The sequence below is a fragment of the Balaenoptera borealis genome (genome assembly GCF_965194805.1).
Source record: "Balaenoptera borealis genome assembly, chromosome: 1".
NCBI lineage: Eukaryota > Metazoa > Chordata > Mammalia > Artiodactyla > Balaenopteridae > Balaenoptera > Balaenoptera borealis.
In genome coordinates, this window is record NC_138860.1 from 176,039,232 (window position 1) to 176,064,804 (window position 25,573).

The 25,573-nt window shown below is 47.9% G+C and overlaps 1 protein-coding gene across 2 annotated transcripts in view; it reads left to right on the plus strand.

Moving 5' to 3' along the window:
- TCEA3 (transcription elongation factor A3) overlaps window positions 1-22,046 on the plus strand; it is a 36,233-nt gene extending 14,187 nt beyond the window's left edge. Inside the window, exons 6-11 of one of the 2 annotated variants that reach the window (XM_082367160.1) lie at window positions 7,739-7,902; window positions 8,074-8,129; window positions 11,365-11,520; window positions 16,734-16,880; window positions 18,538-18,609; window positions 20,845-22,046. In XM_082367160.1, the coding sequence (XP_082223286.1) occupies window positions 7,739-7,902; window positions 8,074-8,129; window positions 11,365-11,520; window positions 16,734-16,880; window positions 18,538-18,609; window positions 20,845-20,853 (604 nt within the window). In that variant the 3' untranslated portion in view covers window positions 20,854-22,046. Of the gene's footprint in view, window positions 1-7,738; window positions 7,903-8,073; window positions 8,130-11,364; window positions 11,521-12,537; window positions 12,574-14,343; window positions 14,437-16,733; window positions 16,881-18,537; window positions 18,610-20,844 lie in introns of those variants that run through there. The other variant, XM_082367159.1, reaches the window with a different exon arrangement.
- The last annotated feature ends 3,527 nt before the right edge of the window (window positions 22,047-25,573 follow it).

The window sequence follows — 25,573 nt, forward strand, 5'->3', positions numbered from 1 at the left end:
CTGGGTTTGGGCAGAACTGGTTAGGGTATCTACCCTAAATCATCAAGTCACTCATTCATCAAATGTTTATTGAGGGCCTACTATGTGCCAAGAACTGTTCTAGGTGCCGAGGATATAGCAGTGAACAAAAGAAACAAAAATCCCCACAGGCATGAGGCCTATTTTCTCATGGGGGAGACAGGAAATACATATGATAAGTAAATCACACAATGGTTCAAAAGGTGATAAATGCTATGGAAAACAATAGGGCAGAGTGAGGGGGATTGGGAAGGATGGTCACTGCAGTGGTCAGGAGAGCCCTCATTGAGGAGGTGACCTTTGAGCAAAAACGTGAAAGAAATGAAAGGAATTAGCCTGGCAGACATCGGGGTCATTCCAAACCAAGTGCTCGGAAGTGGGAGTGTGCCTGGCAGGGTCAAGGGGCAGTGAGGTGGCCAGTGGGTCTGGAGTGAATAAGTGAGGTGGGGAGTTGGAAGATGGAGTGAAACAGGAGCCCTTGGAGGGTGCTGAGCGTGGAAATTCTATGACCGAATTTATCAGGATCCCTCTAGCTGCTGTGCTAGGTTGTTAGGGCCAGGTGCAGAAGCAGACAGACCAGCTGGGAGACTGTTTCCATAATTCAGGCAAGATATGATGGTGGCTTGGATCAGAGTGGCAGCAGTGGAGGTGGGGAGAAGTGGGGGACCCCGGGTATATTCTGAAGGGAGAGCTGTCAGGATTTTCTGATGGATTGGATGTGGGGTACGAGAGAAGAATATGTGTCAGGATGACTCCAGGACTTTTCACCTGAGTGTCTGCAAGGATGGCGTTGCCGTGGATTGGTATGGGGAGGACTCTGTACATCAGGCTTGAGGTGGGAGATCAAGGGTTCAGGTTTGGATATGTTGGATTTAGGGGTGTATAAATCATTCAGGTGAAGAAGTTGAATAGGCAATAGCTTAAACGAGGCTGGAATTCAGGAAGAAATCCTGGGCTGGAAATATAAATTTCAGTCATTAATGTGTAGATAGCATTTGAAGCCACAAACCTGGATGAGATCACCAAGGAGAGATTGTGGATCGAGAGAGGAGCATGAACTGTCGTCCAGGAGGGAGGTCAGAGGTCAGAGCAGGAGAAGCAGGGCGAGGGGAGGAAGTGGCTTAAAGGTCTATCAAGGCAAATGATTAAGGTCCAGGGGCCATACTGGATGCTGGGGTGACCAGAGGGAGTGGTAAGGGTGCTGGCTTCTAGGGGAGTGTGTGTGGGAGCTGCCCAGTTACGTTAGGCCTAACGCACCAGTAAGACTGACATTGGAAAGAAAAGAAGAGGCGCAAATATTAGGTCGTTTAAGGTTTCATGAAGATAAAACAGGCCCGTATGTTGATGGTGCTGCTGTGTTGCGTAACCCAACCCTGGCAGCCGAGTGCCAGCTCCAGCCATTGAGTGGAGGCTCTCTGGACTGCTGCTTGGAGAGCGAATCTGAGGCTGCATCCTACGTCAGAAGAAAGGAGTTTTATAGTCAGTTAGCAACGTCTGCCATGGGTGAGGCCTAGGAATTGAGGCTCCAGCATCATCCTGGTTCTAAAGCAGCCTCTTCCTGGCTTGCAGACCTTCTCGCTGTGACTGCACATGACAGAGAGAGGGAGCTTTCAGGCTGTGATCTCTTTTCTTCTTATAAGGGCATTAATCCCATCATGGGGCCCCACCCTTATGACCTCATCTAAACCAAATTATCTCTCAGAGGCCCCACCTCCAAATACTATCACACTGGCAGTTAGGGCTTCAACATATGAATTTGGGGGAGACACAAACCTCTGGTCTATAATATAATGTAATAATGGGAGAGAGGAGAAGAGCACTACTGGAATTTAGTAGGCAAGGGCCAGAGATGCTAAATGTCCCAGATGTAAAGGACAGCCCTGCATAAAGAAGGACTGTCCTATCTGAAAATGAAGCACTGACCACTAACCCATTTCTGGGTTCGATGTTATAATAAATACATTTGGCATTTGTGTAAGGATTTATACCTTCAGGCTCCTCTCCTTACTTTGCCTTGTGGCCTGGAAGTCTCTTGGCACCCTTCTCATAATGCATTCTTTCTCTGAAGGTCAGTCAAGCAGAGTATGTTTGGCCTTCCAGTAGTTGTGCCATTTCTTGCTGGTTCAGTATTGGGGGTGGGCAAGCCAAAGGAAGAGAAACAAGTCTTGTGAATTCACTTTATCCACTACCCAGACTGTTTCCTGCACTCTCTACCTCTCTATTTTATCTTTCTCATTCATTCATTTATTCAGCAAGCATATTTGTTGAGCACCTTCTTGCAAACTCAACATCCTCCAGGGGTCAAGGGCATGTTTACACACTGGGTGACTAGTGGAGAGTGCCTACCCGTCTGAAGGGGATACCCACTACCCAGCCCCAGCTGGTTGATGCTTTATGGGAATGCTGGCCCAGAGTGCCATGCCTTCCAATTTTTTAAGGAAAGCTGGCCAATTAGATTTTCATAAGAAACACCCAATTTTATATGTTGGCAACATATTCAGATTTTTCTAAGACACAGTAGGGCAAACAAAACACATCTGTAGCCAACCAGTTTGTGGCCTCTAAAGCCAGGCAAAGATACAAACTCATGATCTCTGCCTTCACACAGCTAATCACTAGTGTGGAGGCAGACACCAAAAAATGCTTGTTTTTCGAAGATATAACGTGTAATGGGAACACAGTATCTCAACATGACTGGAGAAGTCAAAGGAGACTTCAGGGAAGAGAGAGTATTTGTGCTGAGAAGTGAAAGATGAATTGCCTGGTAGACAAGCCAATTGAGGGCATCCCAGGCAGAGGGAATGGCACATGCAGAGGTGTGGCAGTATGAGTGAGCATGGTGCTTGGAGAACTGTAGCTGGAGTACCAGGGGACAGACCACAAAGGCCACCACTGTGACAGAGAATAAGGTTGCACTTTGCCAGCTGCCCTTAGGACCATTTGTCTTAATCGGTTGACTTTTGTTTTCACCTGAGCAGTTTCCGCAGGCTTGGTGGTGCAGTAACCAAAATGCCCTCGAGGTGGCGCATAGGAGCAGCAAGACGGGCCTCCAGGTGCCTCTGCTCAGTCCTGGGGCAGGAGGATTTTTTAAGAACTTGGTGATGTCAGACCACAGGCTGGTGCTGGCACTGGCACATCCGGGGAGCAGAAGGAAGCTGCTGACACATCCAACACCCCCACCCCCGCCCCCGCCGATGATGCCCTCTCTGCAACTTGGCGCAGTTCCCAATCATGTGCATTGAAAGCAAAATGACCGTGGCTGCCTGATATGCCGTCCAGACACGAATCCCAGCCAGCCAGCCAGCTCCTAGCCAAGAGGAGGGACTAAGGCTGGAAGTGCCTTGCCAGGAAGGTGGGGGGGAAAATGCAGCAGGCAGCCCAGCCTAGTCCAGGTAAGGGGACTCTGGAAAACTCTCCGCTTTTTAGGGACACAGTGAGATGTGTTGAAAAGAATTTGGAAGGCAGACAGAGCTAGATGTGTGGTCTGACTCTGCCATTTGCAAGTTGGATAACCTTGAGAGAGTCAGTTCAACTCTCTGAGCCTCAGTCTATTGAACTGTAAGATGGGGATAACTATGACCCCACCTCTCAAGGTCACTGTGAGGATCAAATGAGATAACGAAATGCTTAGCACCATCCCTAACCCAAATGAGTACTCAATAGATGCATAATGCTTAGTAATAATACTCACACTTAATGTGGCAATCTCTGTAAATAGTCTGTGTCTGGAACTCTCTTAGGTGCTTTAATCTTCTAAGCAACTCTATAATGTGGGTACTATTGTTTTCTCCATTTACATGTGGGAAAACTGAGGCACCTAGAGGTTAAGGAACTGACCCAAGGTCAAATAGCTACAAGGTGGTGGTGTCAGACACTGAACCTGGGAGTTTGGCTCTGGAGCCTGGGTTCTTAATAAATATACCACCCCAGTGTAGCTGTCCCCAAAATGACAACTGTTGTTAATGTTTCTTACTATTATGCCTCCTTCCAAGCAGTGCGCTACTGACTCCTGGTGGTTCCCCATTGGTGAGTGCTAGACATTGAGGGTGTGGTGATGGGCACACAGGTCAGTGAAGGGCAGCACCAGGAAGAATCTGGGGCTCCATCCCAGGTGTAGGAGATAGGTTGGCCCAGGTTGTGGGAGTTGACAGATGCTGGCTCAGAGGGAGATCCCTCTCTTAAGCCTAGAGAAGTGGGGCAGCTGGTTTTCCAAAGAGGACCTGCCCCTGCCCATTTCAGCTCTGTCTAGACCCCTGGATGTGCCTTTCATCTCTTTGTGGCCAACTCCCTCAATTCCTCATCTATTCATTCATTTGACAAAGATTTATCATGTGTCTACCTAGAGCCTTATCACAGGTGCTGGAAGACAATGGTGAACCAGCTGATGGGGTCCTCATACTCTGGAACCTGTAATCTGGAGATGGAGGCAGACAGTGTTTATAAACACATAAACAAGTTAATTTTAGACTTGGATAAGTGCTGTGAATGAAAGAAATCAGGTCATGTGCTAGAGAGTTACAGGGCAGGACAGTCGGCTTGGCTGGGGTGGTCAGGGAAGGCCTCGCTGAGGATGTGACATTTGAGCTGAGACCTGCCTGGTGGGAAAGCACCAGTCATCAGTTGTAGGAAAAGCTGGAGGAGGAAGAGCTTTCCAGGAGGAGGGACCAGCCAGTGCAAAGGCACTGTGGTGGGAGTGATAGGTGTATTTAAGAAACAGAAAGCAGCAGTGCAGTGGGGGACTTCAGTGAACTGTGAGGGGAGTGGGGCATGAGATTAGGTCAGAAGGGGAGGCAGGGGCCAGATGTAGAGGGGAGGGTAGGAGGCCATGGTGAGGAGTTTGACTTTAAGCTGAAAATGATTGGAAGCTGTTAGAGGGTCAGAAGCAGGGGAGCGATGGGATCAGGACCCCCCAGGCTGCTGTGTGGCAAATAGATTGTAAGGAGGGCAAGAGGAGACCAGCTTTGGGGCTATTGTGGCTGTGCAGGTGAGAGCCCAGGGGCCGAGACCAGGGTTGGGTGCAGGGGGATTCATTTTGGTCGCAGGCAGCCCTTAGACTTTAGAGTTTATGCCCTTCCCAGCCTTCCCGCACCCACACCTTTACTCCCGCTGAAATCTGACTACGGGAGGAGCTGGCTGGATCTCAGCTTCCCTATCCCTCCCTGTGCTCTGCTGCCAGGCAACCCAGTTGTCAGACAGAGCTGGGTAGCATCCAGGGTAAATTAATCTAGAAGAGTAAAGTTCAAACTGCATTAAAAAAATAAAAGCTAGGGAATCCCTTTGGACAAAATTTTTGGGAATTCAAAATGTAAACCTTGGGAGTTCCCTGGCGGTCCAGTGGTTAGGACTTGGTGCTTTCACTGCCCTGGGTCTGGCTTCAATCTCAGGTTGGGGAACTATGAAAAAAAAACCCATAAACCTTAAAAGGGCAGAGCCTCCCCTCCTCAGACCACCCCACTCCTGTGGCAGCACTGAGACACCTTTGAGGAACCTCAAGGCTCCAGAGAACACAAAACTCTCAGTGGTCCAAGGGTATCTATGGTGACAGAGGGGATCCAAGGTTAGGGCAAATAGCACAAGTTGGGGGATGAGGAGGCGGACGGCAGAATTCACACTGATCAGTGTTCAGCAAGTTGTCGGATGGGATTCTCTTGTAACCCCAGGTTTTTAACACTGGGAAGCTTGAGCTACTCAGCCAGCCTCACTCCCAGACACAATTTCTTGGGCTTGACTTTTCAGAAGCCCAGCATCATCTTCACTAGTATTAAGTACGTTCATATTGCTGTACAACCATCACCGCCATCCATCTCCAGAACTTTTTCATCATCTGAAACTGAAACTCTATACTCATTAAATAATAACTCCCCATTCTCCCCTCCCCCAGCCCCATTCTACTCTATGAATCTGACTGCTCTAGGTACTTCATGTTAGTGGACGCTTACAATATTTGTCCTTTTGTATCTGGCTTACTTCACTTATCATAATGTCTTCAAAGTTGTAGCATGTTTCAGAATTTCATTCCTTTTATAGCTGAATAATATTCCATTGTGTTATATACCACATTTTATTCATACATTCATCTACTGATGGACACTTGGGTTGCTTCCACCTTTTGCTGGCGGCTTCTTGAGAACAGGAAGACAGGAAGCTTCCGGTCTGAGCCATCAGCACAGAGGGACCACTCATGATTGTCAAATGTTAGCAAACAAAAAAAGTGTTTCTCATGACAAAAGTATCAATAGATATATTCTTTATAGAAGACTTAGAAAATATGTATAAGTGAAAGAAGAAACTGAAAATCTCCTATAATCCCATCTCAGAGAGATAATTGCTATTAACATGGGGTTATGGTCTGAATATGTGTGGTCCCTCAAAATTCATATGTTAAAGCCCCAACCCCCAATATGACTGTATTTGGAGATACGGCCTTTACGGAGGTAATTAAGGTTAAATGAGGTCATGAAGGTGGAACCCTGATCCAATAGGATTAGCATCTTTATAAGAGACACCTCGAGAGCTCACTTGTTCTCTCTCCACCACGTGAGGGCTTAACAAGAAAGAGGCTGTCTACAAGCCAGGAAGAGAGCTCTCACCAGAAACCAAATAAACCGACACCTTGATCTTGGACTTTGCAGTCTCTAGAATTGTGAGAAAAGATTTTCTGTTAGGTCATGCAGTCTATAGTACTTTGTTACGGCAGCCCGAGCTAAGACACATGGTTATCCTTCCAGTTCATATATATTTGTGGTCTTTTAAGCCAAAACCATAATGGGATCATTCTTAGACAGTGTATCATAGGAGTTAAGAGCATAGACACTGGAATCAGATAGATCTAGGTTCAAATCTTAGCGTTGTAACTTTAGGCAGATCTCAGTAGTGTAACTCTGTTTCCTCATCTGCAAATGGGGATGATTACAGTACCTACTTCCAAGGACTGCTGTGAGGATCAAATTAGAAAATGCTCCTAAAGTGCCTGGCACAGTTCCTGGCACATGGTTAAAGACAATTCTCTTAAGTGGTGGTAAATTCATTATTCACTGGACTGTAGTGAGGGAACTTTTCTGGTTTGTCTGCTTTATCCCTTGTTCTTAGCACAGTACCTGGAAAATAGGTGCCTAATATTTATTGAATGAGTGAATAGATGGTTCTATGAGAGCAGATAGAGAGAGCAGCTAGCATGGTGCCTGGTGGATGATAGAGTTATTGGCATCGTTACACTTTCTGTAACCTCTCAGTAGAGCACAGTGTTTGGCTAAGTGCCTGGGTACCAGAGTTCACCCTCTTGTGTTTCAATTCTGGTTCTACTGATTTCCAGATATGTGACCTGTCGTATTATTTTAAATGCATCTCTCTCTCTAAAATGCACTTTAAAATATAACTCTAAAATGGGGCTACGTATAGTACAGACCTCATGGGGTTGTTAGGAGGATTAAATGAGATGATCCATGTCAAGTGCCTAAAATAGTACCTTCCGGACTTCCCTGGCGGTCCAGTGGTTAAGACTGCACGCTTCCAATGCAGGGGACGCGGGTTCAATCCCTGGTTGGGGAAATAAGGTCCCACACGCCGCACAGCCAAAAGAAATACATATATATATAGTGCTTTCCTCATATGGTTTTTATGAGGATTAAAGGAGATCATCCATAAAAACATCTAGAATGGTGCTCAGTAAATGCTTTATTCACTTAATGTCAAAATGTCTATTACTGATTGTCATCCTCAGATCAAACAGCGGCAAATCGAAAGCAGAGACTCCCAGAACACCCAGCAGCCCCTCGAGCCCCACCTTTGCCCCCTCTGTCTGCCTCCTGGCGCCCTGCTATCTCACGGGGGACTCCGTCCGGGACAAGTGTGTGGAGATGCTCTCCGCGGCCCTGAAGGCGGACGGTGAGAGGGCCTGGGCCAGGGACGGGGGAGGGAGGGCTTCCCAAGGTCAGGGAGAGGTGGTCTTTCTCAGCACCCTGAAAGTGCTACAGGATGTTAGAGTCCCCTGTCCAAGCAGGCCTCACTGCCAACGTCATCTCCAGCTGATGCCTGTGTTTCCCGAATCTCTTTTAGACAATTACAAGGACTATGGGGTCAACTGTGACAAGATGGCATCAGAAATCGAAGACCATATCCTTGAGCTGTGCCAGGGCTGTGGGTGCCTGAACTGTCCAGCGACAGGTCTCCCAAGTACAAGGGATCCAGGACAGTGAGTGGGCAGTGGAAGGACTCAGGCATAGGCCCCTGCTCTGCCCCTGAACCTGAGTTCTTAATTCTAGCTAACATCTATTAAGTTTGGCACCTGCCGGCCTTTTGATAAGCTCTTTACGAGCAGTACATCATTTCACGTTGAGAACAATCCCACAAGGTAGGTTCCCTGTGGGATTAATCCCATTTTACAGATGAGGTAACTGAGGCTTAGAGCAGCTAAGTTACATGCCCAAGCTCATACAGTTAATAGTAGTGGCAGAGTTGGGATGATTTGAACCCAGAAAATGTGACTGTAGAACCTGAGGGCTCAGACAGGCTGTGTCTTTTTTCTTTTTTTAAGATTTTTTTTTTTTTTGATGTGGACCATTTTTTGAAGTCTTTGTTGAATTTGTTACAATATTGCTTCTGTTTTATGTTTTGGTTTTTGGCCATGAGGCATGTGGGATCTTAGCTCCCCAACCAGGGATCGAACCTGCATCCCCTACATTGGAAGGCGAAGTCTTAACCACTGGACCTCCAGGGAAGTCCCCAGGCTGTGTCTTGACGTGCCTGGGTTGTGACATTGTCAATGAGTCGAGACAGAGAGAGAGGACAGCATTCCTTGCGCTCAGCCCTTCCCTCTCTTCCTCCTCTGAAGATAACAGCTCCCATGTTTGACCCCCTAATATGTACCAGGCACTGTGTCCTGGGCAATTGACACTTCCTACCTCTGTTAATACTTGCAATAATCTCTGTGAGGCAGGGGCTGTTGTTCCCATTTTACAGATGAGGAAACTGAGGCTCAGGAACTACTGGATATCAAAGCTGAACTGAAAACCTTGGTCTTTGGATTCCATGTCCTGAGTTCTTCCTTTATGTGCCATGCCTCCACTGTCTGAAAGCAGCCTTGTCTAGACAGAGGAAGTGACTACCATGTGATATGGCCGATTGCACCGGAAGATTTTTTTTTTTTTTTTGGTTGCACCACACAGCATTCAGGGATCTTAGTTCCCTGACCAGGTATCGAACCCGGGCCCCCTGCAGTGGTAGCGTGGAGTCCTAACCACTGGACCACCGGGGAATTCCCAAGATTTCTGTCTTGGAGGGGGAATCCCTCCACACTATGCCCCACTGAATGAATGCATGGAATTCCTTTTACTGGAGACAAAGCTTTGCATATCAAAAAGGTATGGAGGGTGGGAACAGAATCCCCAGGGAACAGGGGTCTGAGTGTCCCATTAAGGCCCTTTTCTGGCCTTCCAGGCTCTACCTAGGGGCTCAGCTGGGGTTGGGAAGGTACAGGGGCCGATCTCAGAAAACAAACTTCCTGCTTCCATCTCCTGCCTGAGAACCACCCTATTATCTTTCAACATATCTGGGAGTTTCCCTCCACCATCATTTAGTTATTAACCAGCACTTCTTGAGCTAATCTAACACCTCTCCAAGTACATTTTCATAATTTCCAATTAATTCAGTAACACAGAACATGAGGTATCAGAACTCTCAGGAGCTTCATCTTTGTTTTCTCCCAAACAGTTGTCCCTCCAAGCAGGTCCCTCCACCTTCAAGCCCAGTTAGAGACAAAGGTGGGTGATCCAGTCCATAGTTCCACTGCTGGCCTTCCCTCGTTGAACGACCCTCTTCTGAAGGAAAGGAAATCAAAGCTGCACCAACCCTTTAGCTCTTTGTTCTTAGGTGGTGGGAGGTCAGGGGAAGGATAAGTTTGGGGGCTTGAAAGCTCTATGTCCTAAAAAAGATCTGACCTCTTTGCAGCGACCCTGGACTAACATGGCAGCCGTGGGGCTCACATGTGCTCGTCTGGGGGGGTAGGGGCCTATGATCCCTAGGTCTGCACTCCACCTCATCCCCCTCTGTGACCTCAGGAAATGGAGGCAGACTCAGGAAGAGGCTGATGAAAGGATTACCAGCCCTGCTGTCCCCACATATCAAGCAGATCCCCACCTCCAAGAATCTCAAACACAGATTTTTAAACAAATATTTTGGCTTTCAGATGCATTAGGGCATATTCTTTCTTTTCACATTTGTATTGTACAAACAACAATCAAGGAAAACATAAATAATACCACCTTCCCTCCCACCACTTCGAGAAAGCCAGCTGTGTCCATTTTCCCACATTCCCCACGTTCTCTTTCTTGTATATGGTTTTTCCCAGCAAAGGCTTCATCTTCCTGATTCTTCTTAGCTTAGGAGACCAAGAAAATGTGGCTTTGTTCCCTGAGGTCCTCCAGAGGATGGAGAAGGGAGGAGGGGGTGGGAGGCCTGTCTGGGATGCAGTGTCTGGACAGATAACTCACTGTGGTCGGTGGCCAGGGGCGACTTCCTGCCGGGTGAGTGGAGAGAGCATTACCGTTAGGAGGGGGTCTGGCTTTCAGCCCTGACTCTGCCGGGAATGTGCCCTGTGACCTTGAGCAAGGGCCTGCACCCTTTCGAAGCCTCAGCTTCCTCATCTATTAATGAGCGAAGTAACTCTGACCAGCAATTCCCAAAGTGGGTTCCGCGAAAAGTATTCCCAGAGAAAAGGGAGGAGGGGCAGGCAGGTGGGTCTATGCTCTAATATTTTGGGAACACCAGAGTAAACAAAACTCGACGATTTCTTTATTGCAATACTGCCTAGAGCCTTAGACATGTGGCCCCTAATCTTATGTTTTCCTCTGACGGCTGGACTTACAACCTCCAGAGGCCCTTTCAAACTAGAGGTTATCGTCGTCACTATCATCTTAGCCCCCAAATGTTGAGCACTTGACATGCCCCAGACACCACGCTGGTGCCTCATGCAGCTTAGCTCACGGAATCCTCATAACGGCCTTTTATTTATAAATAAGGAAGCCGAGGCACAAAGAGGTCATGGGACTCACCTGAGGTCACACAAGAGGCTTAGACAAACCCAGGCTGCCCATTCCTGGGGTCCCTGACACCACAGTGCTTGAGATGACCTGCTGTCACCTTGGAGGCTATTTCCTTTCCTTGATATGTGACTGACCCCAAATGCCCAAGTGAGACCCCCTACTTGGGGAGTCAGAGGCCACAAAGGTGCCTGACCCCTTGTAAAAGTCCAAGGAAAGGAAGAGGTGGCCTTGCAGCTCCTCGGGCTTCAGGGACAGGCTCCCCGTCCTTCTGTGCTCCTCTGCGAGTGGCTGGCCCTTGACTGTGTCACATATCTACCAGGAGCTCAAGAGCACAGATATGAAGTACCGGAACCGCGTGCGCAGCCGAATCAGCAACCTCAAGGACCCCAGGAACCCCGGCCTGAGGCAGAACGTGCTCAGTGGGGCCATCTCCTCTGGGCTCATTGCCAAGATGACGGCAGAGGTGAGGGTCGGGGCCGGGACCTCTGCGTGGTGGGACAAGGGGCCGGGCCCCTCCAGCCTTGCCCAAGTCTGAGAGGCACTGGCTTGTAACTCAGTGATGAAACAGGGGCTTCCCTAGCCGGACCATCTAAGACTCCCCATCCCTCAGGGCCCCTGGACCATCAGGACAGTGAACACAGCTACCATGTCTTCAGCACTGTGCTAATCGCTTTGGTGTGTCGGCCAATTCTAGCTTCACGCCACCCGAGACAGAAATGTTTATCATCTCCACCTTATAGGTGAGGATACTGAGGCTCAGAGGACTTAAGTGATCTGCCCGTGCACACAGCTAGAAAAGGTCGATGCCAGGAGCCAAGCTGTCTGGCCCCGGAGCACCCTCTCCTCCCTGCCTTGTGATCTGCCTCCCTCTTCTGCCTCGTTCAGTCCTATATCCCATTACTCAGCTCTGGGCCGAAGCCAGAATCGGAGTCCCTGACTCCATGGAGCACAGCCCAAGGTGCAGGGACAGACATGTGTACAAATACATATAATACAGCGGTGGTGGCTGCCAGGACAGAGCCACCATGGGAACTTACAGGAGGGAAGGATTGACCCAGCTTGAAGGGATCAGTAAGGGAAGGTAAAGGGAACAAGCCTGTTTGAGGAAGTATGTGCAGTGGTTAGAAGCTCGGGGCCTGCGCCGAACTGCCCGGGTTTGACTTCTGCCTGTGCCACTTAGCTGTGTGATCTAAGACCAGCCACTTAACCTCTTTGTGTCTCAGTTTTCTCATCCATAAAGTGGAAGTAATAACAGCTATCCCATGAAGGATTGAATGAGTTAACACATGTGAAGTGTTTAGAAGGTTAAGGCAAGCAAAGCCCTCCCAGGAATTAGTATATGTTAGGCCCATTCACTGGCCATTTCATCACAGTGCTGTCAAAGAGGAAATATTATCCCCATTTTGTGGATGAGAAAACTGAGGCCACCCTCAACTCATAAGTGATGATGAGGATTTGATCCCAGATCTGTTTATTTCAGAGTCTCTATCTTGGAAAGACCTTTGTACACCCTCAGGTATGAGTGGCTCTTTGCTGCCAGAGCTAACTCAGTGGATTCCCTGCAAGCACGTGGCAATGGCACTGCTAAAGCGCTACTAGATCCAAGCGGCCCAGAGAAGGGGAGGGGAAATGCACTGACGTCCTGGAGTCTGGGTGTGCCTTGGGGTGTCTGGGAACCCTCTGAAAGTATTGTCAAGAGTGTGCCTCTGTGTGTTTATGGTGTGCGTGATGTGTATGTATGTGTGGTTTGTGTGATGTAGTGTATGTGTGTGTGGTGTGTGTGGTTAGTGTGTGGTGTATGCAGGTGTGTGGTGTGTGTGTTATGTAATGTGTACGTGTACATTTTTCTGAGAAGAGGGTTTGCTGCTTTCCTCAAATACCCAAAATTTTACAAAGAGCCCTGGCTTTAGGATAAAATGGGGAACTTTGCACAGGTGGACAGGGATATCTTTTGGCTTAATCTAAAATATATGCTCTTTTTAGGCAAATAACAACATATACCCAGAGTTACAAATTGCAACTTGACTTAACAGAGTATTATCCTTCCCTGTGAGGTGAAGCTGTGACTTTGATGGGAACCCAGCCTGCATTTCCTTCTCTCTGTCCCTCACTCTGTGGCTCTGGGGTCCCTCTGCTTCTCTTTGTGTGTGTGTCGTGGGAATGCTATCAAGAGACTGTCTTACAGGCAGTTCCAGAAACATTGGGAAACCAGGGCCCGGAGAACCAAGAGCAAGGTGTAGGCACAGGTGTGAGCCAAACCCAGCAAGTTCCCAGAAGCTGGAGGCCAGAACAGAGCTGGGTGACTGAATTAGGACAAAGACAGGCCCCAGAAGTCTCAGCAAAGGAACCGGCCAAGTCTGGCCCCATCCAAGGACTATTCACTAGAACAGGGCAAGAGAATTGGGTGATCAACCCAGGCCCAAGAAGAGGCTGACCAGGCCAAGGGCAGCAAGCCAGGACTGCATCACGCCCTCCACAGGGACTGCCAGTGCCAGCCGCTGAGGAGCCCCCTGCCCGCAACCCAGGCAACGGAGGCCCAGGAGCCCTCCTTCCTGGGGTCAACTTTTGCTCTAGGCAGGAAGTTTTTATACAAGATAGAGGATCGGACTTCCCTGGTGGTCCAGTGGTTAAGACTCCGTGCTCCCAATGCAGGGGGCCCAAGTTCGATCCCTGGTCAGGGAACTAGATCCCGCATGCTGCAACTAAAAGATCCCGCATGTCGCAGCCAAATAAATAAATAAATAAAATTCTTAAAAAAAAAAAGAAAGAAATATAGGACCATTTTTGCTCCAGGAAGAAAAATAACAGGGACTTCCCTGGTGGTCCAGTGGTAAAGAATCCGCCTTCCAATGCAGGGGGTGCAGGTTCGATCCCTGGTCAGGGAACTAAGATTCCACATGCTGCAGAGCAGCTAAGCCCATGCGCCACAACTACTGAGCCCGCATGCCACAACTAGAGAGGAGCCCACGCACCGCAACGAGTGCAAGATCCCACGTGCCGCAACGAAGATCCCGTGTGCCACAACGAAGACCCGACACAGCCAAATAAATAAATATTTAAAAAAAGAAAAAAGAAAAATAACAGCTTGGGGTTGGGCTGCCTGCTATGCTGTGGCTCAGAGGCCAGGGGCTCCCGTCAGGCAGAGCCTGGGGCAGCCGATGCCTGTGTGAGTGAGTGGACATCCCTCTCTGCCTCCTGTGTCTCCCTAACTCCCTTTTTATGTCTCTTTCCTGGTCCACCTGATTCCCTCATTCTTCCTCCTTCTCTCTTTTTCTCTCAAACCCAGATGATTCAAAGAATGGGGCAGATTCTGAGATACCCATTAGAGCTGTTGAGTGGACATACTGGCAGCCCACAAGGCTAGGGGTTTTGTTCCCAGCGTCAAAGCCAGTGCCTGGTGTGTCATAAGTACTCAACAAATATTTAGCAAATTCACATTGTACATGACGTGAAGATCCAGTGTCATCTCTACACTTATTTTCCTCATTTTCGACCTTATTTTCTATATTACTGTACTGACCCCATGTGTCTTTGATGCTGCCTCCTAAATGAGGCAGGAAGAGATAGGTAAATGGATTGGTAAGTGGATAGAGTTTTCCTGATCTCTATTTCTTTTTTCTTTTTTTTTTTTAATTGAAGCATAGTCGATTTCCTGTTCTCTATTTCTTAGCTGGCACAGTCTGACCCACAGCCACATCTCCCACACTCCTCACCTTGACCCACACTGAGTACCCTTCCCCAAACATGTTATTCTTGTCCTCTGATCTCTGGCATCTATTATTCTCTTGTGCCATCCCCCTCAGGAAGTCCTGCTTATCTTTCAAGACTGGGGAAGGTGTCAGCTTCTTTAATGAGCCTCCCTGCCCCCAGGCAGTTAGCCACCATATGGGCTTTCCCTACACTTTGTATACCTTTGCTTTAGTACCTCCTACACTATCTTGCAATCTTGTTCAAATGCTTGGCTGTTCTACTAGATTAGCATTACCTGGGGACAGGAACCAAATCAGGTCTGAATCCTTAGGGCTTAGAGGCAGTGGTGGGCTGGAGCCAGCTCCTACCAGCTCAAGAGAGATGATTATGTGTAGCTCTTCCCAACTCTGCATTCAGTTGTATCACATAGTAGCTTGAAAATGGCCATGGTGGGAGTGTTTACACCATGGAAATCGTAAATGCTACAAATTAGCCACCCCTGCAGCCAAAGGCATTCAAGAAATTGACATCCAATACATTTTGAATGAATAAATGTATTATGCTCTGGAAAGTCCCCCAACATTAAAGTTAGCTGCTTTTTGCTTATATGGCCTGGGGTTGACTTGTTTTTGTATATACCCCTGCCATTGGTTAGGACCTAGTCCTTGAATTTGACACAGTAGGACATTCGTGTGTACTAGGATAACTTGGGGGCACTAATAAAAATGCATATTCCTGGACCTGCCCTTAGGGTTTTGGATTCATAGGAAAATGCATTTTGTCAAGAAACCCAAGTGGTTATAATGTAGCAGTCAGCATACTAAATTCGTTTGACCTTTGTACCAACTCTGTTCTACACAGTTTAAGGGGTCATGCCAGATGGCAATAATTAAAATGTTTAGCCAGTGCCAAATCCTCTTTAAAAAAAAAAAAGTTTTTTTGTTTGGTTTTTTTTTGACCATGCCTCGTGGTTTGCGGGATCTTAGTTCCCTGATCCGGGATTGAACCCAGGCCGCAGCAGTGAAAGCACTGAATCCTAACCAGTAGACCACCAGGGAACTCCCCAAATCTTCTTTTAACATTAGCTTCGGGACTTCCCCAGCGGTCCAGTGGCTGGGACTTTGCCTTCCAGTGCAAGGGGTGCGTGTTCCATCCCTGGCTGGGGAGCTGGGATCCCCCATGCCTCTTGGCCGAAAAACCAAAGCATAGAAGCGGAGGCAGTGTTGTGACAGATTGAATAAAGACTTTAGAAATGGTCCACATCAAAAAAATCTTAAAAAGGAAAAAAATTAGCTTCAGCCATCTTCCTCCCCCAAAACCAACACTAACTAGAGCTCTCTCCGGTTTGAGTGTCTCCCTCTCTGCTCTCTTCTGGAAGAAGTTCAAGGCAAGTCCAATGGCCAGGGGAGGGACAGAAAAGGGGAGGACCTGAATAATGCAGACACTAAGTGCCTACAGTGAGCTGACGAGAGACAGGAGGCTCTGTTCTGTAGGAACTTATAGAAAAAGATATTCCATGATGCAATCACAGGTGAGCAGTTAGTTGTGTGAACCCAGGAGCTTCAGGTCCTGCTTGGGTGGGGGTAACAGCAGTAAGTCATGAATAGTCGAGACCAAGGTTCCCACCAGGCAGAATGGCCTGGCCGGGCAGGGATCCCAGCTCAGACGGGCAGTGGGTCAAGTCCAGACTGGAAGGACAAGGGGAACATCATAGATCAGGTGGTCAGTAATGAAGTCAGCTTATGCAGGAAGGTACACAAGAGTACCTGAGGCAATGTACACAAGAGTGTTGATCCTGGGGGAAGCTATTTGCCTTGTACTCTCCTATATGTGCCCTACTGTACTTGGCCCAGTTGGAGCACCCAGGTTTGACCTTCCACCCAAAGGCAGAATGGGGACTCTTCTGATAAAGCCTTTTCCCAGCTGGGACAGGGCCAGGGCTCCTGGGGCTCCCTGGCCCTGAAGGGCAGACTCATTTCTCGCCAGGAAATGGCCAGTGATGAGCTGAGGGAGTTGAGGAATGCCATGACCCAAGAGGCCATCCGAGAGCACCAGATGGCCAAGACAGGCGGCACCACCACCGACCTCTTCCAGTGCAGCAAATGCAAGAAGAAAAACTGCACCTATAACCAGGTATGGGGTGGGGGAGGGGCCAGGGGGGGAGGAGGCGACAGGGGCCAGGAGGAGCTTAGGGAGAAGCCAGCGGGGAGAAAAGGCTAAAACTCTGGGCTGCAGAGAGAAGGGCAAGTCTTGGTACACCAACATGATACATCTGTGGCTTCTAGAAAAGATACACGCAGAAGCACCCAGATCTGAGTCTGTGAGGCTTGGCCAGCGTGTTCTGGCCTTCCCTGAAGCAAGAATAAGAGGGACCAGACTCACAGGGCACAGAACAACTGTAGAGTCACAGATGGTTGGAAGGGAACTTAGCAATAAAAACTCTGCTCCCTCACTTTACACACAGGGAAGCCGAGGTCCAGACGGGGACAAGTTTTGCGGCTTTGTCTAAAGTGGCAAAGACAGTGGCAGAGATGTTAATAAACCCAGATCCAGACCTTTCTGCCTGCAATACAGCCAACTTGGTAGTAAAGCCTAAGGGATTTAGCCCCGAGTCGTAAGGGTGAAGACCACTGCCCTGGCATGGGGAGCCGTGGGAGGCTGTGGACGCCTCTTCTCTGAGACTTAAAAGCTGTTTCTGGGTTGTACGTGTTATGTATGCCCTTGGGGCACCAATATTCTTGGATTCTAATTGGTGCTTTGTCACTCTAGAACTCTATTCATTCCCCCATCTGCTCTCAAGCAAGATTTATCAGAGCACCTTGCCCTTGGGGATCTGTGGCTACAGCAGAAATAGTGAGCCTTGCCTTTCAGGAGTCCCTCGGAGAATTCTAGTTCAGGAATCTGGAGGTGTGTGTGCAAGTTCCTGCTCCCTTCCAAGCACGTTTCCCTGTGGAATGACATGCCTCCTGTGCATCGCCTCCCACCAGAAGTCAAATGCCCATTCGCAAAGTTCTCTCTCCACAGAGAGACCCCAGTGGTATCCTTCCTCAGGTGTCATTGCTCTGCAGTGACAAGGCTGTGCTAGGCTGTGTCCTCCTGGCCCACTGCTGGACTCACCCATTAGCAGGGGAACTTCCCCCCACTCCACAGACTCCAGCTGACATGTTCATAGCTGAGTGTCCACAAAGCAACAACTTGCTACATGTCATGGCCGTCCAGGGTTGGCTGCAGAAAATCAGAACAGCAATTGTTAAATCTGGAAATACCAGGGATTTGCTGTGGGAAACCTGGTTTCTGCACCTGAATGGTCTGGTTAAGGGGATGAGAAACTAGAAAACAATATTAAATATCCCCAATGATCTTCAAATCCCTTTTCGTCTCTGGGTCTCAGTTCTTCCACCTGTAAAATAAAGAACAAACTGGATGATCCCTAAGGGTGCTTCCAGCTCACTCAGTTCTGATCAGAGAGGTACATCCAATAGGATGTGTTCATTTTTCCTGTAGGAGATGAGTCTTGAAGCAAGAGAAGACAGATCAGTTCAGAAGAATCAACAACAAGACTGAGAGTGCAAAGGTCAGGTTGAGCCAGGGAGATACTGGAAGTGAGCTGATGGAAAACATATGAATACACAATGGAATTCTTAGTGATAAGGGAATTGCCAAAGTGGAGTGGGAGTAATGGTGCCAACCTCTGGGATTTGGACCTACTTCTACAGACAGTGGGAGCCATAGCAGGTCCTAGAGCAGGAAAGTGACTTCATGAGTGGTCCCTGCTCTCTTTTTCTCTCAGGTGCAGACACGCAGTGCTGATGAGCCCATGACTACCTTTGTCTTATGCAATGAATGTGGCAATCGCTGGAAGGTCTGTATGTCTGTATCTTTCTTCCTTCCCTGTCATCCACAGATGCTGCCCACATAAGGAGTAGGATGCCCACAGCCCAAAAGGGGCCTCATGGGGGGCTTGCCAGCCTCCACAGAGCAGGCCTGCAGAGCTGGAGATAGTGGTGGGTTGTTTTGGGGAGGTGGGGACAGTGTACATGTGTATGTGCATGTTTTTTTTTTTGGAAAGCACCCAGCTGGGGTGGGGACAGCAGCCCGCATTTTATCACAGGAAGGGCAAGTCTGTCATTTGAACACAGATGGAATCAGCCTCCTGAGATCCACAGAGGGGAGGAAAAACAATAGCACTCTGCATTTGGACAACGCCTCTCTGCAAAGTGCTTCCACAGATGGTTCCTTTGAACCTGGTCACAGCCAGGGATGAGGAGACAGCGTTGCCCCCAGATGCTCCCAGGTCATCCTCCCCTCCTAAAGCAGCTCTGGAAAAGCCTTACATTACCCAAGGCTGTAACCCAGGTGGGCCCCAGCTCCTGCAAGGGCAGCGGTTTTGTTTTCAGGCACGGGAGCCAAGCAAAGACTCCTCTCAGAGTGCTCCTTCCTGCCTCGTCTTCTGAAACAACTGAGTGTGGTCACATGATTAATGTCCGTTTACAGTACCATCTGACTTGCATGTGTACTGTGTAATGTCTGGGCCACCGGGCAGGCTGCAGGTGCTCCTAAAATTGTAAGGTACTTAGCAAGGACTGAGCATGGGACTGGGAGTCGGGAGCCCTGGTTTCAGGTCTCCGCTCTGCCCTACTCGCTGCGTGATCCTGAGCGTGTCACTCACCTCCCATGGTTGATGTGACGATTATTACATATGCACACACACTTTGCAACAACTAAGAGAAATGTTCCTTTATAATATTACTCTTATTTTCAGATAAGGAAATTGAGCTACTGAAATGGTTAACAAGCATAAAGTCGCAGAGTTTCGAGCACTGAAAGACAGTACTCCAAATTCCTGATTGATTGAGTTTTCTACAACTTTATGTAGGGCCTCAACAGCCATGGGGCCTCATAAGAACTGCCATGTATTTTAGGGTAAAAGTCAGACAATTATGTATTTTTCTTTTATTCACTTATTGAGCATTTAGGGATGGGGCCAGTATAATGGCCTACTGGTTTAGAGCATGGGCTTTGGTATCAGGCTCAAATCCTAGCTTTATGACTTACAAGGTGACTTTGCTAAGTGACCTGAACTCTCTAGGTCTGGATTTCCTCATCTATAAAATAAGGGTAGGAATACTTAGCCCACAGAGCTGTTTTGAGGATTGAGAAGGTAATACACATAAAGAATTAACAGGGCCTCTGATAGCTCATGTGGTGTCTTTGTCAAATTAGAAAGAAGTGTCCTTGCCTCCAGGTAGACACAGCCCTGCACCAGGGTACAGAGCTTGGCAAAGAGCAGGGGCTGAGTTTCAGCCCCAACCTGCCCCTTTGGCCAAGCTCTCTTGTGCAGTGAACAACCTGTACAGCCATACAAAAAAGCCCTGAGCACATACGTGCCTGGTACATAGAAACCACCATTCTTATTATTCTGAGTTTGTTACCTATTAGTATTATGGGAGCTTCGGCAAGTCATTTAACCTGGCTGAACTGCTTCTTTACCTGTGAAAATGGAAGAGATATGATAGTGCCTATCTCACAGGGTGACTGTGAGGATGAAATGAGTTAATATACGTTAATACTGCCTAGCCCAGAGTAAGTGCTCAACAAATTGTAGCTATTGTGTTACTATTGGGCAAAGGACATTCTACATGCTCCAGACCCAGCTCCTCCTCCCTGATTCCTGGAGAGAAACTGGAATTTGCAAGTTGGAGAGGCAGGTCCCACTAGAGGTGGCCGCTACATGGCTTCTGACAAAATTTTCAGGTAGTGTCCATTGCCATGTGGGAGACCTAAATTCTAACCAAGCTATTAGTAATAATCACGGTGTTATTTCTGACCATAAATTGAGAGCCTACTGCATGTCCGCCATCGAATCTCCATTCATTACTTGATATGCTTTTCTGCATTGATCGGCATTATGATCCCATTATGCAGATGAGTGATTTGTTCGGGGTCACACTGCTAATAATAGCAGAGCTGGGATCTGGACTCTGGTCCGTGTGGCTCCAGACCCCACCTTCCTTTTCATGTCCCTCCACCTGCCTCTAGCCTCCTTGAGTCACGGCAAAGAAAGTTCTAAAACATTGTTGCCTTTTTGGTTTTGTAGTTCTGCTGATAGAACCACCAGCCAGAATTTCAGTGAACAAGGTGAGGAAGAACAAAGAGAAAGCACTAAGCCATCGTAACTGGAGAAAAATAAAAATTAAAATGAAGAAAAGAACTTAACTCTGAATGGGGCATTAGGGATCAGAGGGAGAATGCTTTTACAACTTAATAATCAGTTATTAATAGTGATTGACTAATAGGGGGAGGCTAATTGGGGTACAATGCTTAGTCCGTGTTGACAGACCTCTTGTAGAAACTCAGAGCCTCAGAGCTGAGGTGCCGTATCTTTGACAGTGACTGGCAGACCTTTGCTTTGAGTCCCTTCCTTCACATCTGAACCTCTCGGCCTTTTCTGAGTTGAAAACTACCAGACCGACTCAAATCTTACCCAGCCCACCATGAATCACACGTGCAGAACAGTTGGCACATGGTTTGGCTTAGGCAGATATGACTTCCACATCATGTAGAAAGATTTCTTCCCCACTCATCTCTTCCCAGACTCTCTGCTATTCCCTGTTCCTAGCTTGTTTGGGGGCCTTTGAGGACTCCAGACCTGGTCCCTCTAGGCAGGGGACACATCGTCTTGAGCTGAGGGTTTCTGAGTGAAGAGTACAGTGGTGCCCGAGTTTGGTGGCCCCTGGGAGGTCCTGAGCCTTGGAACCCATCCAGACCCAGGCAATGCGTTCCTCACAGCTCTACTGTGGCCCCAGCTACAGAGGAATTCTGCAGGGCACAAGGGCCCTTGTTGTGTTTCTCCCGTGATGAAATTGGCTTGCTTTTTAAGCTGATAGGAATTTTAGGCAAATCTGGAACCGTCTGGAAAAGCCTTGGGGGCAGGTCTGGTGGGTCTGTCCTGGGTCTCAGTCTCTGACTGTCCCTGGCCTTCCAGCAGCCCCAGGCTGAGGCTCCTGGACTGTGTTTTCTAAAATAATTAATGCGTAGGAGCTTGTGAACTCCTGGGAGCTTGGGCAAGTCACTTAACCTCTCTGAGCCATTTCCTTACCCATTAAAAATGGGAGTGGTACTAGTGCCTGCTTCATAGAGTTTCCATCTGCCTTGGTTCACACTTAGGGTAGCTGTTGGGGTAACTTCAGCCCAAGTTTCTTATGTGCCCTGGCGGAATTGGTTATCACCTTCCTCCTTCCACCCAAGTGCCTCCTCCTGTAGATGAAGCCTGTAAATAAACTGTGTACAGAAACCTGCCACCATCTCCAGCTTCTCAGCAGTCAGATTTGGGGTGGGTCCTTTGGAAGGACTGAAAATCCTCTCACAGGAGATACAATACACGCAGCTCATAAATGGCAGATCCAGGACGGAAACCCAGGTCTCCTGCTTCCTGTCATTGTGCTCTGTGCTATGAGAGATCCAGGGCCATACGCAGTGCTCGGCCCCTACCTTCCAGGAGCTCCCAGCCTGGCAGGGGAAGAAGCCACAGGCACAGACTTCCACACCAGATGGGGTGTGATAAATGCCTGAGGTATGAATATTACCCACAGAAGTGTAGAAGGATGTTGCTTAGATACCCAGGTGCTTCTTAAACTGTAATATAGGTGGGAATCCCCTGGGGATCATGTTAAAATGCAGATTCTGATTCAGTGGGTCTGGGGTGGGGCCTGAGATTTTCTTCTTTTCTAACGAGCTCCCAGGTGATGCCAACGCTGCTGGTCCACAGACCACACTGGAGTAGTACTGGTTGAGATATCCAGATTTTTCTCTGCATTATCTAATCCTCCATCCAAACGTCTAGAAGTCAAAAGCAGAACAAAATAGCAACCACTATTAATATAATAATATCAATAAATGTTACTTTTGGGCTTTTTAAAGATGGCACCCTGGGGCGATCTTCAATAGTCACGGTCTAAATGTCCGTTGCGCTCCCGGTGTCACTAGGATTTACAGCATAGGAAAAAATACAAAACTGAATCTCTACCCTCAATAACCTTACCGTTTACAAAGGAGATGAGTCAGATTAAACAGCAGGAGAACAAGTCGGCTCCAGTTCGCACATCTATACAGTACACATCTACATTCGCAAAAGGACACAGAAAAGCATGAATAGGCCTCAGACTGTGTTCATCAGCAGGCGTCAATACCCTGCCCGCTGGTCTTCCTGTGTCCACCCAGGACCCCCTCCAGTTCATGCTCTCCACTGCGCTGACCAGAATAGGCTTTTCAAAGTTGCAAGTCTGATCATGTTACAGCCCCTGCCCCCCCATTCCACCACCCCCATTTGCAACCTTCCATTTTTTCCCACGACTCTTGGCAGGGCCTATAAGGCCCTGCAGGGCTGGCCTCTGCCTCTCCCCGACACTCTGTGCTCCAGCCGCACTGGCCGTGCTGTGCTCCTCCTCGTCACACAGGCTTTGCACATGCTGTCGGCCAGAATACATGGTTTAACCCCATCGCCTCCCTAATATCAAAGATGAAGAGAAAAAAAAAAAAAAGATGAAGAGGGTGCGAGCTTCAAGGGAGTTAGCGTTAACTCTACCTCCCTGAAAGGCTTCCTAGGGGGAGGGAGATTGCTGCTACCTTACAGGAGGAAAAAGACAACATTAGGTGAAACAGAGAAGCAACGTGGTTGGGATGGAGGAAAGAAGGTCTCACCAGGAATGTTAGGGCCAAATGACCTTGAAAACCAGAGTCAAGATCCTATGACCAGTTTAGAAGAGGATTTCAAATGTTACAGAAACCTGAAATACTACAGACAAGTCTTTCTTAGTAGTCTCATCCAGACTACCAAATTTCTGTCTTTAGTTCTGAGGTTTTTTTTTTTTGAGCTTGAGACTTAAGTCACCAAGTGCCTATGTGGATATCTACTCCAAGTACCCCACGGCCCTCTCAATACAATTAATCACAAACTGAATTCACATCTTCTCTTTCTTAAATCCCCTCTTCTGTCTTTTCTATTTGTCAACTAGTTCATTACTTAGAACCATCTTTGACCCTTTCCCCTTGCCCTCTTCATTTTATCAGTTCTACAGTCTCTCCCTTACCCAATCCTTCTCTCCATTGCCATCACCATCAACATTTTCTCTCAGGTCTTCTTTTTTCTCCAACTGATGCCAAGGCCTTCTACTGGTCTCCCAACTCAAAACACTCCCTACCGGGACTTCCCTGGCAGTCCAGTGGTTAAGATGCTGCGCTTCCAATGCAGGGGGCACAGGTTCCATCCCTGGTCTCGGAACTAAGATACCACATGCCGCGTGGTGCAGCCAAAAAAACAAAAACAAATAAACAAGCAAACAAAAAACAGTCCCTACCTTACCTGCATGAGCCATGCATGGCTCTGAGCATCATTCCCCCAATCATTTTCAGTGGATTTTCACCAGCTGTACTTGGTCTGACTTTCAAAGCTCCCTTCCATCTGCCCGTCTTTAGTGATTTACCTTCCACCCCTGCTGCCCCTTATGCTCCAGCCTAAGGGAGGTATTTGTCCTGTTCTTGAAAACCTGATGGACCTTCCCAACTGTGACTGCCTATTCCGATTCCCCCTCCTCCACCCCAGTCCAAATCTTACCCATTCTTCAAGGCTCACCTCAGATACATGTCTTCTACGAAGTCTTCTCTGATCCCCTGGCCACAAGAGATGGTTCCTCAGAACTCCCACAGCACTGTGAAATGCCAATAATTACAGTGCATTCTACCATGATGATGATAATTTCTTTGTATGACAGTGTCAATAATATCTATTAAGGGGACTTCCCTGGTAGTCCAGTGGGTAAGACTCCACACTCCCAATGCAGGGGGCCTGGGTTCCATCCCTGGTCGGGGAACTAGATCCCACATGGATGTTGCAACTAAGAGTCCGCATGCCGCAACTAAAGATCCCACATGCTGCAGTGAAGATCCCACGTGCTGCAACGAAGACCTGGCACAGCGCAGCCAAAATAAATAAATAAATATTAATTAAAAAAATAATATCTATTAATTTTTGAGCATTTACTAGCTGGGTATCTTGGGCACATTATGTAAATTCATGCCTTTGTCTTTCATCTATAAAATGATGGTAATAATAGCATCTAGCTCATAGGGCTGTTGTGAGGATTCATTAGAATTATACCTGACACAAAGTACCTGATTAGTGAACATTAGCTATTGCTATGAGTATAGGGGTACTTTATATTGTCTCAACTAATCCTCAGACCCCCTGAACTAGGTTCTTTTTAAAAAAATTTGTGGGTTGAGAACTGGTGAGTTTTAGATTAAATGAACTTGTGTGCAAAAAAAAATTGTGGGAGGGCTTCCCTGGTGGCGCAGTGGTTAAGAATCCGCCTGCCAATGCAGGCACACAGGTTCAGCCGTGGTCCGGGAAGATCCCACACGCCACAGAGCAACTAAGCCCATGTGCCACAACTACTGAGCCTGCACTCTAGAGCCCGTGAGCCACAACTACTGAGCCCACGTGATACAACTACTGAAGCCCACGTGCCTAGAGCCCATGCTCCACAACAAGAAAAGCCACCGCAATGAGAAGCCCACGCACCGCAACAAAGAGTAGCCCCCGCTCACCGCAACTAGAGAAAGTCCGCGCGCAGCAACAAAGACCCAATACAGCCAAAAATAAATTTATTAAAAAAATAAAATAAAATAAATTTTTTAAATTGTGAGAAAGTATACATAACAAAAAATTTACCATCTTAACCATTTTTAAGTGTACATAAAGTCCAGTAGTGTTAAGTACATTCACATCGTTGTGCAGCCAATCTCCAGGAACTCTTTTCATTTCGCAA